This window comes from Leopardus geoffroyi, chromosome D4 (assembly GCF_018350155.1).
Source record: "Leopardus geoffroyi isolate Oge1 chromosome D4, O.geoffroyi_Oge1_pat1.0, whole genome shotgun sequence".
In the NCBI taxonomy this organism is placed as follows: Eukaryota; Metazoa; Chordata; class Mammalia; order Carnivora; family Felidae; genus Leopardus; species Leopardus geoffroyi.
Window position 1 is genome coordinate 89472408 of NC_059342.1, and position 17076 is coordinate 89489483.

The 17076-nt window shown below is 48.1% G+C and overlaps 1 protein-coding gene across 13 annotated transcripts in view; it reads left to right on the forward strand.

Moving 5' to 3' along the window:
• Positions 1–17076, forward strand: part of PRRC2B (proline rich coiled-coil 2B) — an 88438-nt gene that overhangs the window by 37412 nt on the left and 33950 nt on the right. For all 13 annotated transcript variants that reach the window (XM_045468104.1, XM_045468103.1, XM_045468110.1 and 10 more), the window contains exons 6-11: positions 1663–1806; positions 4063–4304; positions 4769–4890; positions 5627–5769; positions 10960–11050; positions 14267–14459. In XM_045468104.1, coding sequence (XP_045324060.1) covers positions 1663–1806; positions 4063–4304; positions 4769–4890; positions 5627–5769; positions 10960–11050; positions 14267–14459 — 935 coding nt within the window. The remainder of the gene's footprint in view (positions 1–1662; positions 1807–4062; positions 4305–4768; positions 4891–5626; positions 5770–10959; positions 11051–14266; positions 14460–17076) is intronic.

Below are 17076 nucleotides of genomic sequence, written 5' to 3' on the forward strand. Positions count from 1 at the left end.
TTTTGAACCATGTGATTGTGTTTCTTATGAAAAATAAGTGATGTAGAAAAGAATTCTAAAACACAGCAGCACCTTCTGTAAATGTGTGATTGCTCATCTGGGAGGCAACAGGGCCCAGGAGCCCGGGAGGAGGGACAGATGCATCCTAGGTCTCTGCTGGGGCTGAGGTGGGAGCAGCCCCCGGTTCCCCGTCCCGTGCTGCCGTCACGAGTCTGTGGTGCCATCAGGGCGGTGGGCACTTGGTGGTGTTGCCCACACACATGTTCAGACTCTGCAGTTCAGAAGGGCTCTTCCTGCGTCGATAGACCACTGCACGGAGAGAGTGGTGTTTGGGCCTGTTGCAGCTGGGTCAGACCGGGGCGGGGTGGGGGGCCTGACTGGTGCGGGTGGAGGCCAGGGGGATGGTTCCATCTGGGGAAGAAGCCCCTGACATTCCAGCCTCAGATTCTCACGGCAGAGATCGCATAGCACGCAGCATTGGTGGTGAACGTTGTAAAGCACTGAAAACCTTAGGAATGCTCCTGCTTTGGCTTGAGATTTTGGGTTCTTTGTCCTTCTGGTCTGTGGAAGGGAAGTTTAATTCACGCATAGAGTAAGACCTTCGTGACTGCTGAGGTAGATAAAAGTACTGAGCGTTTGTTTTCAAGCTCCAGATCTGCGTGTGTTTAAGGCATGACTTTCACATTTCATCCTCGCCAAGGATTTTTTAACCTGGGTCCAAGTCCCCCTTCGCAGAGTAGTGGAGCTCCTTCGTGACACCGGGAGATTGTGTCACCCTGGCGGGTGTATTTGACCCTGGGACTTTTTGCTAAATAGGGATGTTATGCCTTGTGCGTCTGCACCAGTCCCAGCTGCTGCTTTCTGCAAAGTCTGCTGTAGTTCATGGGTCCGTGAAACAGTGGTGGGGAAGAGGGGGAGAGTTTGGTTTTATCGCCTAGGGAACGAGGCATTTCTCAGTTAGACATGGGCCACGTGCTGTTACTGTCGTGTTAAGTTTAGATGGTGCTGGGCATTTGGTCCAGATAAAAGCACCAAATCCCACTCTGGACCATAGAATGCACCTTTTGTTATTATCTGTTCGTCCAAAATGGATCAGAGGTCCCCAGTGTTAAGTGCTGGGAGGGGCTCCTGCAGAGATAAAGCAGGGCTTCTTCTCAGGGGCCTGTGGCGTTGGGGAACGGATGGGACAGCAAAGGAGGGAATTGATCCCAAGATGGCAGCTGTAAGCTGTCCGGTGCTCATGAGGGTGGAACGAGGGTGCAGACCTTTCTGTTGGCATTACCTCCACACAAAAGCAGTTGACCTCCCTGGGCTGATTTCCCTGAAGACTGTGCTTGTGTGTCCCCCGGGGCCACCAGGAGGGCCTTACTGCCTTTTTCCGGCAGCGTGAAGGATCGAGCTGGAGCGGCTGTGCTGTCCTCTCCGTTGCTCCTGCAGGTTAGCTGCTAGGGCCTGGTGTAGCCTGCGTCTGTCTGGCCTCTCCTTGTCACATGGGGTCTCCAATGCCACCCTGCCAGCACAAGATGCCAGCACAGATGGGGCACTTAACAGGAGCCCACGCCAGGGCAGTGTGGCTTCCGGCCCGTGGAACGGCTGAAGCAGAGAACTGTCGATGCCCATCTCACTTGCTCCCTAACTGAGTCTTTCTGGTTTTCTTGGCAGGTTTAAGGGGCTCAAGCCGACTGTTATCCTTCTCTCCCGAGGAATTTCCGACGCTGAAAGCAGCTGGAGGGCAGGACAAGGCTGGCAAAGAAAGGGGCGTCTTAGATCTGTCGTATGGGCCAGGACCAAGCCTCCGCCCTCAGAGTGAGTGAGCTGCAGTCCCTGTCCGGGCCCCCGTGGGGACAGTGGGGCTCCCCCTCATCTTCCTGCCTCTCTGCCCGTTAGAAGCATACGTGTCCTCAGCAAGTCGAGCTCCCGGGGCCCAGGCTCCCTGCCTGGAAAGCATGGCTACTGACCCTTTGTCTGCTCTCTGCCTCTGTGGGACTTGCCCCCTAGGCTGGGCCGGAGGTCATTCCTCTCTTGTCCTTTGGGTTGGGCCAGGCCTGTCTGCTTCCCCAGCTGTCATCAGACGTGAGTTCTGCTGTGCTCAGGTGGTCCTGGCAAAGACAGACTGAGGGCGCGTTAACTCTGTCCCCGAGCCAGGAGCTTGTTTTCTAAGCCAGTGGTTCCTAAACCTAGCGGAGTCCTGTCAGGGTCCTTTGGGGAGTTTGTTAAAAAGTCTGATTTCCAGCCCTCCTCCGTCCTCAGCCAAATTAGAATCTCTTGTGTTTTTTTTTAAGTTTATTTATTTTGAGAGGGAGAGAGAGAGAGAGAGAGGGAGTGAGCTCATCCCTGGGGGAGGGGCAGGGAGAGAGGGAGGGCTCTACACTGTCAGTCAGCACAGAGACCCATTGCAGGGGCTTGAACCCATGAACTGTGAGATCATGACCCGAGCTGAAATCAAGAGTCGGACACTTAACCAACTGAGCTGCCCACGTGCCCCGAGAATCTCTGTTTTTTAACATGTTCCCTTGGGGATTGTTTGGTAGCCAGTCTAGGATTTGTCTCCACAGTTCCCTCACCTGGGGTCTAGCCAAGGACTTGGCAGGATTATATAGCAATACTTTCAGGTAGGATTTTCTTTTTAGTGGCCTTGAGCGGTTAGCGGTTAAGGTTTTTTGAGGAATGAGATTTTTCCTTCTGTTCTAAGCAAGGATTGCGAAATAGCTCTTATGTATTTTGTTTGTTTGGGATGGGGGGGAGGGGAGGGCTTGATCAGGTCTTGAAATGGAGGGACTTTTGTCTGCCTGTCCTGATTAATCCCCAAGGTATCCCGGGCTTAGAGTTAGAACTGACACCCTATAAAGGAAATGATCACTAGGTGGCTCCTTAATGAGCATGCTACCTTTTCAGGGGCCTGTGGTGGGTTATTTTGTCTGCTGCAAATAGGTGACCAAATTCTCAGGCCGAGAACCGTACAGCTTTCTGGGATTAAGATGACCTGCTTTGTAGGACCACAGAAATTTAGACCTAGCAGAGGCTTCTGGGATCAGTTCCATCTCTTCATTTGAGGAGAAGGAGAAGAAGCAGGAGTGGCCAGAGCAGTGGCCATAGGGCTTGCCCAAGGTCACACTCAAGGCGGTCATATTGCCGGAAGCTGACCCTGATTTTGTGGCTCCTGTGCTGTGTCTCTTTCTCTTGAGGGTCAAGTACTCAGGGGCTTCGTGTTTCACCTCCTAGCCATACGTTGACTGAGAAGGGGCAGGCTTACCTGATTTCTCATTGGCCTGTAATTCCCCCACATCTTGCTATGTTTGGCAGTGGGAAACGTCATCTTAGAAAGGTCGATAGGTGGGAAGGTTTTAATCTGTGACCTGCAGGAGAGCCCTATGGGCTGGAGCAGGACCAGTTTGGGTGAAGGCCTGGTGGGTAGGGCCCCAGACCCTTTCATGCCCCCACTTGGAGGGAGAGGGGCTCTGCTTCTTATGACGTGGGGAGTCTGTCTGACTAGAGATGTCACCTTGAACCAGAGTTGAAACATGTCAGGACTTACTCCAGTTTTAAAGATTTCATTTTTAAGTAATCTCTACACCCAGAGTGGGGCTCAGACTCACAGCCCTGAGGTCAACAGTTGCACGCTCCTCTAGCCAGGTACCATAGGACTCGGTCCAGTTTTAACGTAAAGGCCAGTGCTGCTCCTGACGGGTCAGTGATCGTGGGAGAAATGGCCCAACGCTGTTTCATCCGGGCTGTCCTGATTTCTTTGGGGTGGTCGATCTGTGGGTGTGCGTGGTTTATATTCACCCACGAAGACCACGTCTTGCTTCTACCTGCCTTCTCTTTGAGTGGAGCTTATTTTGTGTTTCTCTTTACGCCCGACTTCCCGCAGCAAGTTCATGCTCATTGGCCAGGTGTCCGTCCTCCACCTTCCGTGACAGATTCGACCACTTGACTCGACTCTGCACTTTTGGGGCTTTTGTTTTCGGTGAATGAGGGGGTCCCTTGACCTTCAGACCCTCATACAATCCCTCCTCCCCCCCTCCTCTTTCCTTTCCCTTTTTGCCCCCTTTCGATTTCCAGATGTGACAAGCTGGAGGGAGGGCGGTGGGCGAAACATAATTTCTGCCACGTCTCTGAGCGCCTCCCCGACTGAGCTGGGCAGCAGGAACTCGAGTGCGGGAGACGGAGCCCCCTCCTCGGCATGTACCAGCGATTCTAAGGACCCCTCTCTCCGCCCGGCTCAGCCTGTCCGCAAAGGGGCTTCACAGTTCATGGGAAATGTATACCACCCACCTACATACCATGACATGCTTCCTGCTTTTGTAAGTTTTCAGAGTGTGCATATTTTTTATTCCCATGGAGTCGGATTGCTTGCGAAGGCAGAACCTACTCTAAGTGGTTGAATATCCACCTCAGTTCCCCCTCCCAGTGTCTTTGCCCCGATATACCCTGCCTTGGAAGTGTCCGTTACTTCTGCGTTTGCTCTCCCCCTTTTCAGATCTTAAGGGTCTTCGGCTTCTTTCCCTGGTGATGTAGATACTGTTTCAGCCTTGGTTCTTTAGAAAAAGGAGAGGCAGGCATTGCCCCGGACACCACAAGTCCCCAGGTTCACTTACTGACGGCAGGAAACAGATGGGGGAGATGGTGGTAGGATTAACTGGGAAGTTCCAAGACTTGCCTGTCTCTTTTTCCCATTTTCTATTTTTCCCAAACAAATTCGAATGCAAGGGAAACTTAGAATTTGAGCCATTACCGGAAAATCCTGTTCATTGATGTTATGTTTCAGATGTGTTCGCCACAGTCATCAGAGAACCAGGGTACCGTGGAACGAGGACCTTTCCCCCTCCCCCAGCTCCGTCTTGAGCCCCGTGTCCCTTTTAGACAGTTCCAGATGAATGACCAAGATGGGTAAGGCTACTGCATTAATAGTCCCGCGTGTAGAAATTGCCCCCGGTGGTTGTATTGCACAACATCGTGGGCTCATGTGCGAAGGTGTCTTGTCTCCTGGAGACTCTGAAAACCAACTCAGAGCTCAGAGTCCTGGAGACTCTGAAAACCAACTCAGAGATCCAGGGTGTGTGGGGTGGCTGGGATCTGGAGCTAGACGAGGTTGTATTATGATCGCAAGTTCTTGACAGAGTTGGAAGTTTTGGCATGTGTTTGTGGCTGCTACGCTGGGCATTAGTGCCGAGTGTATAAAACTGTGGAATGAGGCGATACTCTCTGGGACGTATTTGTTGGGCATAGGTTTCTTTTACCTTTTCATTATTAGTTTCTTTTCATTTATTTTGAGAGACAGAGACCATGTGAGTGGGGGAGGGGTAGAGAAAGAGGGAGACGGAATCCCAAGCAGGCTCCGCACTGCCAGCGCAGAGCCTGACGTGGGGCTCAAACCCGCAAAACCGAGAGATCATGACCTGACCAGAAACCAAGAGTCGGACGCTTAACCGACTGAGCCCCCCCGAGGCGCCCCCGTTAGAAGTTTTTTTTTTTTTCTTTTTTTCCCTTAAAGGAGAGGATTTAAATATTAAATGCAACCATGAACCTTTGCAATGTGGGACATATTTTTGGAAAAGTATTGGCTTTTGCTTCCATCTGTGCACTTGACACGAGGCCAGATCTTTACTCTTCTCGCCCTCATCAGAAAAGAAAGCAGGCTGGGAACGACTCGGCCCATCCGCCCGCTGAGGCAGCTGGTGGGACGGGCGCCGCGGCCCACGATCATCAACGCGGAAAACCTGAAGGGCCTGGATGACCTGGACGCCGACGCCGACGACGGCTGGGCAGGTGGGTTGCGGGGCTTTCAGGGTCGGGGTCGCCTCTGCTTTCCAGGGCTGAAGGCCCCCCGGCAGCAAGGTGTGCATCCCTCAGCCAGCCACCTCGCCAGTGGTGACTTCCTCTCTGAGCACTGACTCCTGTTGGCCTTTGGTCTTGATCTCAGATCCATGGGAGATTTTGTTAACTTGCCAAAAAGACTTTTTGGAATGGGAAAGTTAAACAGAACTGTAAATGGGGTAATGAGCCCCCAGCTTCCCATCACCTAGTTTCAACAGCTACCATGCCCCGTCTGCCAACCTGATGATTTTCTCTTAAAATCCTTTTTATTTGCGTTCACGTACATGTGAATTCCATTGACAGGTGCCCATTTTAATGATGCAGTTTTGACAAACGGATACATGTGTGCCGAATGTCCCCCCTCCCCCGCCCCCCACCAGACTTCCCCCCCAACTCCCCGCTCCCACCCCAGGGCCTCCCCTCTCCTGAGGGGAGTTCCTATCGAATAGTACATTCATTCAGTCAGTACCCAGGAGTGAATTGTTAGGTCAGAGGGAGGGTGTGTGATCGGGCCTGTGAGACCCACCTAAACCTTTCTCCACGGTGGCTGTGGGGAACGCGGGTCCCCTGTATCCTCACGACGCTTCCACGTGATTAGTCTTTTTAATTTTAGCCCTTCTGGTGGGTGTGTAGTGGTGTCTCATTGTGCGTTTCATTTGCATTTTGCTGATGACTAATGCTGATGAATAAGTTTTCTTGCGTTATTTGGCAACTGGCAGATTTTCTCGTTTCTTTGAGCGGTAGGTTACAAGTAAGTCATGGATACGAGTCCTTGGCCACTTACTTTTTAAAAATATTTCCCCCATTGCTTGTCTTGTTGGTTCATTTTTTTTTTTTAGCACTGTTTTGATGAGCAGTTTTTTTTATTTTGATGAAGGTTAATTTGTAAGTTTGTGTTTTCTATGGTTGTTTCTTTTGCGTCCTGAAAATCTTCGTCTCTCCCTGACAGCAAAGATACTCCCTTATTTTCTATAGTTTCAACCCTTGTTTTGGGGTCTGTGATTTACGTGGAATTAACTCTTGTACGTAGATGAAGTTGAGGCTCGTTTTAATCCATCAGGATATCTGGTTCCGCACCATTTGTTGGGAGAACTTTCCTCTGCCTATTGAATTGCTTTGGCACCTGCCAAAAATCAATTGACCAGATAAGTGTGGATCTATTTCTGGACGCTGTTTGTGTCCTGGATGCATTGATTCATTCATACCACCACCACACTGTCGCTCTGTAGTAAGTCTTAAAGTTCAGGTAGCGTAAACTTTCTGGCCTTGTTCCCTGTCATGTTATTTGACTGTAAGGTCTTTTCATTCCCGTATAAATTTAGGATCAGCCTGTCAGTATTTACAAAAAGCCTAGAGGCATTTTGGATAGGACAGCGTCGAATGTATTTCTGGATAGATGATACCTTGGATCTCCCATCCAGGAACTTGGGTGAATCTCTGACTTTCTTCAGTTCTGTTTCAGTTTTCAGTGTTGGAGGTCTTGAACATCTTCTGTTGAGTTTATTCCTAAGTAGTTGATGTTGTTTGGATGCTGCTGTAAATGGCATTGATTTTTTTTTTTTTTAAGTGTAATTTATTTCTTATGTTTGGTGTTCCTATAGATAATACAGTTGATTTTTGTGTGTGAACCTTGTTGTAGGCACTTTGCTGAATACGCTCTTTAGTTTTACTAGTTTCTGTTGATTTCTTAGAATTTCTAAGATTTTTTTTTTTTAGAGGGAAAGAGCGAGAGAGTGCACACATCACATAAGTGGGGAAGGAGGAGAGGGAGGGAGAGAATCCCAAGCAGCCTCCACACTCAGTGTGGAGCCCCCGTGGGGCTCTAGTTCCCATGACCTGAACTGTAATCAAGACTTGCATGCTTAACCAACTGAGCCACCCAGACACCCCCATTTCTTAGAATTTTCTACATAAACCATCATGTTGTCTATAAATAGGGATGGTTTTATGTTTCTTTTTCAGATTATATGCCTTTTATTTCTTTTTTCCTTTTTTTTTTTTTTTAATCATTTGTTTTTGAGAAAGAGAGTGGGAGGGGGGCAGAGAGAGAGAGGGAGACAGAATGCGAAGCAGGCTCCAGGCTCCGAGCTGTCAGCACAGAGCCTGACGTGGGGCTCGAACCCACGAACTGTGAGATCATGACCTGAGCCTCAGCTTAACCGACTGAGCCACCCAGGCGCCCCATACCTTTTATTTCTTGCCTAAATGCTGTGTGGTACTTCCAGTACAGGGTTGTTTCAAGTTCTTTGTTCCTGATCTTGTGGAGAAAGCGTTTAGTGTTTCACCATTAAATCTGATGTCAGCTGTAGGGTTTGGGTGTTCTTTATCAGATTGAGGGTTTCCTTGTATTTCTGGCTTGCTGAATGTTTTCTAAATCACGAATGGGTATTGAATTTTGTTAAATAAATTTTCCTGTGCTGTGATTATAAGGTTTTTCTCCTTTATTTTGGTAATCTGGTGGATTGCTTTCTTTCTTTCTTTCTTTTTCCTTCCTTCCTTCCTTCCTTCCTTCCTTCCTTCCTTCCTTCCTTCCTTCCTTCCTTCCTTCCTTCCTTTTATGTACATGAGCAAGGAAGAGAAGAGGAGAGAGAGAGAGAGAGAGAGAGAAAAGAGAATATTCCAAGCAGGCTCCCTGCTCAGCATTGAGTCTGATGCTGGGCTCAGTCCCAGGACCCTGGGATCATGACCTGAGCCGAAATCAAGAGTTAGATGCTCAACCTACTGAGCCACCCAGGTGCCCTGCACCAACTGATTTTTTTAATGCTAAACCAACCTTGCATTCCTAGACTAAGCTACACCTTTTTGTATACCTAGATTCAGTGTGCTGATATTTTATTAAGGTTCTTGGCCTCCATGTCCATGGTGGATATTGGTCTATAATTTTCTTTTTTTATTTCTTTGTTGGGCTCATAAGATGAGTTGGAAAATGTTCCTTCTCTACTTTCTGAAAGAGTTTCTGTAAGTTTGGGATTATTTCTCCCATAAATGCTTGATAGAATTCACCAGTGAAATAACCTGGCACTGGTATTTTCTTTGTGGTGACATTTGTGATAATAAATTTAATTTCTGTGAGTAGTTAATGGGGCTGCTCAGATTCCCTTTGTTGTTTTGTGTCAATATTGGTAAGTTGTGTTTTTCAAGGGATTTATTTGTTCTTTGTGATTGAATTTATTGGTATAAAGTTGATAGCAATTCCTTTTCTTTCTGATGTCTGTAAGCTGTGTAGTGATGGACTTCTTTCTTTCTCATTAATTGGGTAATCTGTATTCTCCTTTTTCTTACTTATGCCAAGGGCTTATTGGTTTTATTAATCTTTTACTAAAAGGCAGTTTTGGGCTTTCATTTTCTCCATTGTTGGATTGTTTCTATTTCATTTTATCTGTTCATTTTAATTATTGGGGCTCTCTAGATTTCTAATTTAATTCCATTATAGTCAGAGAGCATGCACTGTATGATTTCAGTTCTTTTCAGCTTACTGAGACTTGTTTTATGATCAGAACATGATCTTTCTTCATGAATATTCCAAGTGCGTTTGAAAAGAATGCGTATTCTACGGTTGTTGATTATTACATTCTGTAAATCTCAATTTAGTCACTATCAAGGTTGTGGAATGTGTCTTTCAGACCTTACATAGTTACTGATGTTTTTGTATGATCCTCTCAGACAATGAAGCATTAAATTCTCCACTGTGACTGTGGATTTATCTGTTTCTCCCTTTAATTCTATCAGTTTCTGCTTCATTGATTTCAAAGCTATTGTTAGGCATATGCACATTTATAATTTTTATGAGTTGACACATTGACCCTTGGTATTGTTTGCAGATGTCCTTTATCATTGGAAGTGCTTCTTGGAGTCTGTCTTGTCCTATGTTACTACTGCTCTGGTGTTACTGTGTAAACGGTGTGTCTTTTTTCTTTAATCCTTTTCCTTTCAACCCATTTGTGGTTGTATTTCAACGGATGATCTAGACAGCGTATAGTTGCCCTTGCTTTTTCATTAAATCTGCTTTGTAATTGTATTGGGCTTTTTGCCTTTTTACTAAGATACAGTGCATATAACAAATTTCATATACCATAACATGTACCCTTTTAAAGTCTGCAATTCATTGATCTTTAGTATATTGACAAGTTTGTGCAACCATTTCCACTGTCCAGTTCGAGAACATTCTCATCAGCCACAAAAGAAGTGTTGTATCATTAACCGTCACTCTCACTTACCCCCCAGCCCCACACACAGCCTCTGGCAACCACTGAGTTACTTTCTATCTCTGTGGTTTTGCTTATTCTGGACATTTCATGTAAATGGAAGCACCAGTATAGAATGTGGCCTTTCACGTCTGGCTTCTCTCACTGAGCTTGTTTTTCAAGGTTTGTCTTGTTGAGGGGGTGTGTCTGCATTCATTTTTTTTTTTTTTTTTAATGTTTATTTATTTTTGAGAGTTAGACAAAGCACGAGTGGGAGAGGGGCAGAGAGAGAGGGAGACACAGAATTGGAAGCAGGCCCCAGGCTCTGCGCTGTCAGCAGAGAGCCCGATGCGGGGCTTGAACTTATGAACCACAAGATCATGACCTGAGCTGAAGTCGGTCACCCGGCTGACAGAGCCACCCAGGCGCCCCTGTCTGCATTCATTTTTGTGGCCAAAGTACCATTCCCCTGTGTGGATCTCCCACAGTGTGTGTACCCACTTGCCAGCTGATGGGCACTTCCTGCCCCTGAGCTGCTCAGGCCGGGGAGTGCCCTGGGGCACAAGCAGCAGCCCACGAATCACGTTGGCCAAGCCTCTGTGTTGCCAGATGGATCTGGGTCCTGTCTGGTTTTTGCCTGCTTTCTTTCGTTCACTCTTCTGCATCTTCCAATATAATTCCAAAATACTTTGTCCAGATTTAAGAACTGTCCTCTATGGGAAGGTTAATCTGACGGGGCCGCCTTGCTGTCACCCGAAGCCGGAGCTGTCCCTCACTTGATCTGCAGTGTCTGTCTGGTGGTTGCGGTTGGCTGGGTGGCCCTCCTCCTCAGCTGGGCCAGGACGAGCTCCGACTAGAGGAAGCCCCCCCCACCCCTCGCCCCGTGTGGCGCTCTTGGCGCTCTTGGCACTGCTGAGTCTTGGCTTTGCCCATTCTCCCTGGCCCTCCCCGGTTACAGGTCTTCATGAGGAAGTGGACTACTCCGAGAAACTGAAGTTCAGTGATGATGAAGAGGAGGAGGAAGTTGGGAAGGACGGCAGGCCCAAGTGGTAAGGATGCCCCCCAGCCCTGCTCGTGGCACCGCGCCCGGGGCTTGACCTCGGCCGGCCGGAGGCGCACGCATCAGTGCCGGTCACCGTGCCAGGCGCATTGCCTCGTCGCCCCGGCAGCCTCACTGGGGCAGATTTGGTTTCCATTCTGCGGATGGCACAGCCGTGTGGGACGGGAGCCAGGGTGCGCCGGCCGGGTGGCTGGCGGGCCGGCTGAGTCCCGGTGGTTTCAGCCGCTGTGCCGGTGTCCCCCTGAGTGTGTGTGTACACGCTGCTTGTTCCACAGATCACTTCTGTGGGTGTGGTGCCCAGAAGGGCTCCTCTAGCCAAGCACGTTTGGGAAACCACCAGGGTTCAACTTACCCCTTTACTCCGGGGTTGTGCGTGCTAGAGTGCACATCAGGGACCTTGGGAGAAGCACCGGACGGGGGGGGGGGGGGGACACGAGATTTCCGGAGCTTCCTCGACCCCTTCGGTCTTCCCTTTTCTGGGTCATTTCGTTGGGTTCATTTTACTTATGACGCCTTTTGCAAAATCACTGCATTGTGGTCTGGTCCCTCTAGTTTTTGTCGTAATAGATTGATTGTAGAATGATTGGCTAGGACTTTTTATTTTTAGTTATTTACTTATTTTAAGTTTATTTTGAGGTAGAACATGAACAAGGGACGGGCAGAGAGAGAGGGAGAGAGAGAGAGAATCCTAAGCGGGCCCTGCACTGTCAGCATGGAGGCCGATGTGGGGCTCAAACTCACAAACTGTGAGATCATGACCTGAGCCGAAACCAAGAATCGGATGCTTAGCCGCCTGAGCCACCCAGGCGCCCTATTTTTATAATTTTTGGAGTAAACTCCATCCCTAACGTGGGGCTCGAACTCCCCAATCCTGAGATCAAGAGTCACACTTTGTATTCACTGAACCAGCCAGGTGTCCATGGCTAGTACTTTTTTTTTTTTTTTTTAATTTTTTTTTTTTTTTTTTTTTTTTTTTGAGACAGAGACAGAGCATGAGCAGGGGAGGGGCAGAGAGAGAGGGAGACACAGAATCCGAAGGAGGTTCAGGCTCTGAGCTGTCAGCACAGAGCCCGACACGGGGCTCAAACTCACAGAGTGTGAGATCATGACCTGAGCTGAAGTCGGACCTCGCTGAGCCACCCAGGCGCCTCTGGTTCTTTTTAAATAGTACCTACAGCTGCATTAATTTGCTTTTTATTTATTTATGTTGAATACCAGCAAATATGGATGCTTTCTTTTGTATGGAATTGCCTATGTTCTTTGCATATTTATTTATTAGACTTAATGTATTTCCTTTAAAATGTGATCAATGTTATATATTGTTTAGATATTAATGCTTCGCTGTTTTTCCTTAAAAAAATTTTTTTTAATGTTTATTTTTGAGAGAGAGAGAGAGAGAGAGAGAGAGAGAGAGAAACAGAACACGAGTAGAGGAGGGGCAGGGAAAGAGGGAGACACAGAATCCACAATAGGCTCCAGGCTCCAAGCCCTGACATGGGGCTTAAACTCACAAACTGTAAGATCATGACCTGAGCTGAAGTCAGACGCTCAACTGACTGAGCCACCCAGGCACCCCTTGATGTTTTTCCTTTTGTCTATTTTATTGTCTATAACTGAATGTTCAGAGGGCCAAGTTTGCGAGCCTTGGGTTTTTTTTTTTTTTTTTTTTTTTTTTTTTTTGTTTTTTTGGTTATTCGATGTTCCTCCCTTCAAAGCTGTTCTAGAGGGAGCTGGTAGTGACCTTCTGCTAGTTTTTCACTGATACACAGTTAACTATTTGAGGCTTCTCTAATTTATTTTAATGCTGTGTGATTTTAACTGAAGTTTTAGATGCACTTGGGAAATATCTTGTGGGTCAGTTCTTGGAACACTAAGCTCAGAAGGAATTGTGAGCAAGAATTTAAATCAAAAGCAAAGACATAAAATATTACAGACTTCTGGAACAGTAGGACACTCTGTTCCTTGTCTCTTTCGGTTGATGTGAATTGAATATTCAACCGAAAGAGTTAGGCATGGATTTGGACGCGGCTTTGCTAATGTGACCAAGGACATCTCAAATTGAGAATCCCCAAACCACCCCCCACCCCCACCCCACCCTGCTGAACCTGATCTTTCCACCGTGTTCTTTGAGCTGGTTGTGAGTCTCCTCCTCCAAGCTCCCAGGTCTTCCTTACATCTTGCCTCCCCACCTGTGACGGCTTCCTGACACTTCCCTGGATCCCAGCCCTTCCCGCTCACTGTCTCTGGGCCACTGGGACCTCATCCTTTCTTTTCCAGACCACTCAGAGGTTAGCTGGCTCGCCTCCTTCCTTCACACTGTGCCCTTGTCATCTTTCCTGGGGGGTCGGGAGCCTCGTGTGGTTTCCGCGCCTTTCAAGGTGAAGGCAGTAGTCACTAGCACTTAGGGCCCTGCCGTGACCTCAGCCACCTCCGCAGCCTCATCCCACGCCCCCGCCCCACCCCTGGTGTGTGTGTGGCCACCTGGGGACACGCACGTGTGGGCCACACCTGACTCCCTGCTTTTCTCGGAACTCCTTGATGTGTGCTGGGCACTTGTTTTGCATACACGAGGTGCTTGGTAAATGCACACAGTGTTTTTCCCTGGTGCCTTTGTTTCCCCCGCGGCAGGTAAAGGTGAGCACGGGCTGGATCTCCATTCCCTCCGAGCCTCCCTTTGGAACCTCTCCCCTTTCTCACGTGGAGTCTGCTCTGCTTTCCTCCTCTTGGTCTCTGTTACGGCATTATTCAGTGAGCCTTCTTTTGCTATTTTGAGGAAAATCGATCGAGCACCTCCTTTATGCAAAGCACAGGGGAGGAGCCCTGGTATGAGGAGGGAGACCTTCCTCTGGGATCTTAGGTTCCAGTCTAGTCACTCCTCCTGGGAAGGCAGCTCCCCAGCCTCTCTGACACTCCGTTACCACCCCTTTAAAATGGGGGTGAGGACTTGTTTTCCCATAAACCAAGTAACGGGTGTGAAACATCCTGCCCAGAGCTTTGTGTGCAAGAGGGACTTGGTAAATGTTGGTGCCACTGGATTGTGGTGTTCTGGGCGTGTCCTCTCAGCCGCGAGGGGCTGGGTCTGTTCGAGGGAAGGACGCTGGTATGTGGGCAGCTGGCTTCGGAATTCCTGAGGCCCTGTGACGGGTAAGATCAGACTGCACTGGGGCTGAATGGGAAAACTCACATTCACTGTGGTCTGTCCTAGGAACAGTTGGGACCCCCGACGGCAGCGGCAGTTGTCAATGAGCTCCGCGGACAGTGCTGATGCTAAGCGTCCCCAAGAGGAAGGAAAGGACTGGGGTGAAGCAGTGGGTGTGGCCCGTGTTGTCCGCAAAGTGCCAGAACCTCAGCCACCTTCTAGGAAGCTTCACAGCTGGGCATCTGGCCCAGACTACCAGGTATCATGGGCACTGGAGGGGTTCTGTGCATGTGATTAGCTTGGAAGGTGCACACGCGTACATAAAAGTCCTAGGTGGGCGTTTCTTTCTCCTGTTTTAATTAAAAAAAAAAAAAAAATTGTCTTTGAAAATTTCAAAACAGTTACAAACTTACAGAAAAGCTGGAAGCTGGATACAAAGAATATTTTTCTCTGAACCTTTTGTAGACTAAGTTGCCGGGCTGACCAGGCCCTTGTCACCGCAGAACACGTTGGCATCTATTTTCTACCTCCTGGGTGACCTCAGTCAAAACTAGGAAGGTAGCATCGATAACCACTGCCATCTGATCCCCAGACCCCCTCCGTCTTGTACCAGTTCTGTCACTGATGTTCTTTGTACAGAAGAATCGGTTCCGAGTCACATGCCGCCTTCAGTCTAGGATAGCCCCTCAGCCTTCCTTAACGTTCAGGACTTGGACGCTTGTGGGGACTGTAAGCCAGTTATTTTGTAGAATGTACCTCCAGTGGGGTTTGTTGGTGCTTCCTCACGATTAGGTTCAAGGTTTCCATTTGTGGCTAGAATCTCTCAGGAGTGACACTGGCTCATATTGCCTCCCGCCAGGTCACTGATTCCACTCTGCCCACCTGCTGACAGCCTTCACTCTGATCTCTTGACTAAGGTTATAATGTCTGCCGAACTTCACGCTGTGGGGTTTCTCTCTTCCACATTCGTAATTGATGAGAATTTTGTGGGGAGATACTTTGAGGCTATGAATGTCCTGTTTCTTATGAAACTTCAAATTTATTTATTGATACCAATGGGTTATGATCTGTGCCTCTGATCGTTGGCTCTGAAGCCCCAAGTATTTTTGGTCTGGCTGTTGGGAACCTCTTCAAGCTGCATCTGTCTTTATGTGTCTCCATCCTTATGGAGCAAATCCCTTGCTTTCTGATTAGACAAGTTGCCTTTTTTTTCTTTTCTTTTTTTTTTTTTGTCTCTCTTTTCTTTCCCTTTCAAAAAAATTTTTTTTTCAGGCCCACCAGGAGAACCTTTCCCAAGCTCATTTTGTCCTTACCCTGCCTTGGTCTGGAATCAGCCCTTGTGATATTGAGAAACCAATATGTGGTCACCAGGAGTGCTCCGTGCTCTTGGGTCCTTTTGGTGGACAGAGTGAGGAAATGTGTGTGTATATATAGATAGATATGTGCGTGCACACGTACGTACATGTTCGTGTTGTCTTTATTATTTACTCCTATATCTGCGTGGAGAACTATGAGTTCACAGTAATATCTCTGGTTCCACACATTCCAACCTAGTTCTCTCCCACCGCGTATCTGTAACTCCTGTCTCCAACAGTGAGACACCTGTTCCCATTGTCCCCAGTATTCACACTTCCTCGATCAGCTCCCCTATACGTGACCCGTCTCCCATTTCTGCCCCCACCCTCTCTCCCTTGTAAAGATGCCCTCCTCACTCACTCAACCATCCGTGTCGTTCCCCCACTCCCAACCCCACAGATGCCCTGAATCTCCCCTCTAGGCCACCTCTCCTTATGAATTGCCTCCTCACCCAGCTTGATGGGGCTCTCACTCCCGCACCAGCCACATCTCCACATGGACATCCTCCTCTCCCTGCCTGGGTTCCGACCACCTGCTTTTAGCCACCATGACTTCCTGGTGCCAGACGTGCCACACTTCATGACTTCATGACTTTGGGACTGAATTGTGCAGGAGGCACAGTATTAGGGGTAGAAAAGGCATTAATTTAAATATATTTGGGGGGAAAAACCCAAAACAAACCTTGCTTTTTTTTTTTTTTTTTTTTTTTTTTTGAGAGGGGGAGAGAGAGAGAGAGAGAGAGGCGGGGGGGAGAGGGAGAGGGAGAGCTCACCAGCAGTGGATGGGCAGAGGAAAAAAGAGAGAAATCTTAAGCAGGCCCAGCCATGAGATCATTACCTGGGCCGAAATCAGGAGTCAGACTCCCAACTGACTGAGTCACCCAGGCACCCAAAACTTGCCATTTTCAATGCACTTTGCCATTTAAGGGAGCCTGGTTCCATATCTTATAAAATGAAAATACCTTTATCTTCAGGTTTGTTTGTTTTTTTAAAATTGAGTACCAGGCATTGTGCTAGGTACAGGGGAAAACAAAAACGAAACAAAATTGACATAGAGCTAGGGCACCTGGGTGACTCAGTTAGTCAAGCATCTGACCCTTGATTTTGGCTCAGGACGTGATCTCCCAGGTTCATGAGATCAAGCCCCGCGTCGGGCTTTGCGCTGACTGGGTAGAGCCTGCTTGGGATTCTTTCTCTTTTTCCCTCTCTCTCTCTCTCTCTCTCTCTCTCTCAAATAAACAAACATTAAAAAACAAATTGACACAGACCTATTCTTGGAAATTACCCTGCAATGAATCCAAATTTCGTTCATATATTGGGGTTGGTGAACATTCAAAGAAGATTTCGTTTTGATCTCCTAACAGTGTGAATTAACTGAGTCGGGAAAGAAAAAATGTAGTTTTCTGCATTCCGATTTCTGAAAAGTTCAAGTATTTTGCAGAGCACGGAGTCTATGAAATGGTAGCTACCGTTAGGGGAGTTTGGAAAGGCACGTCAGCCGTCTCGATGGAAGTACTCATA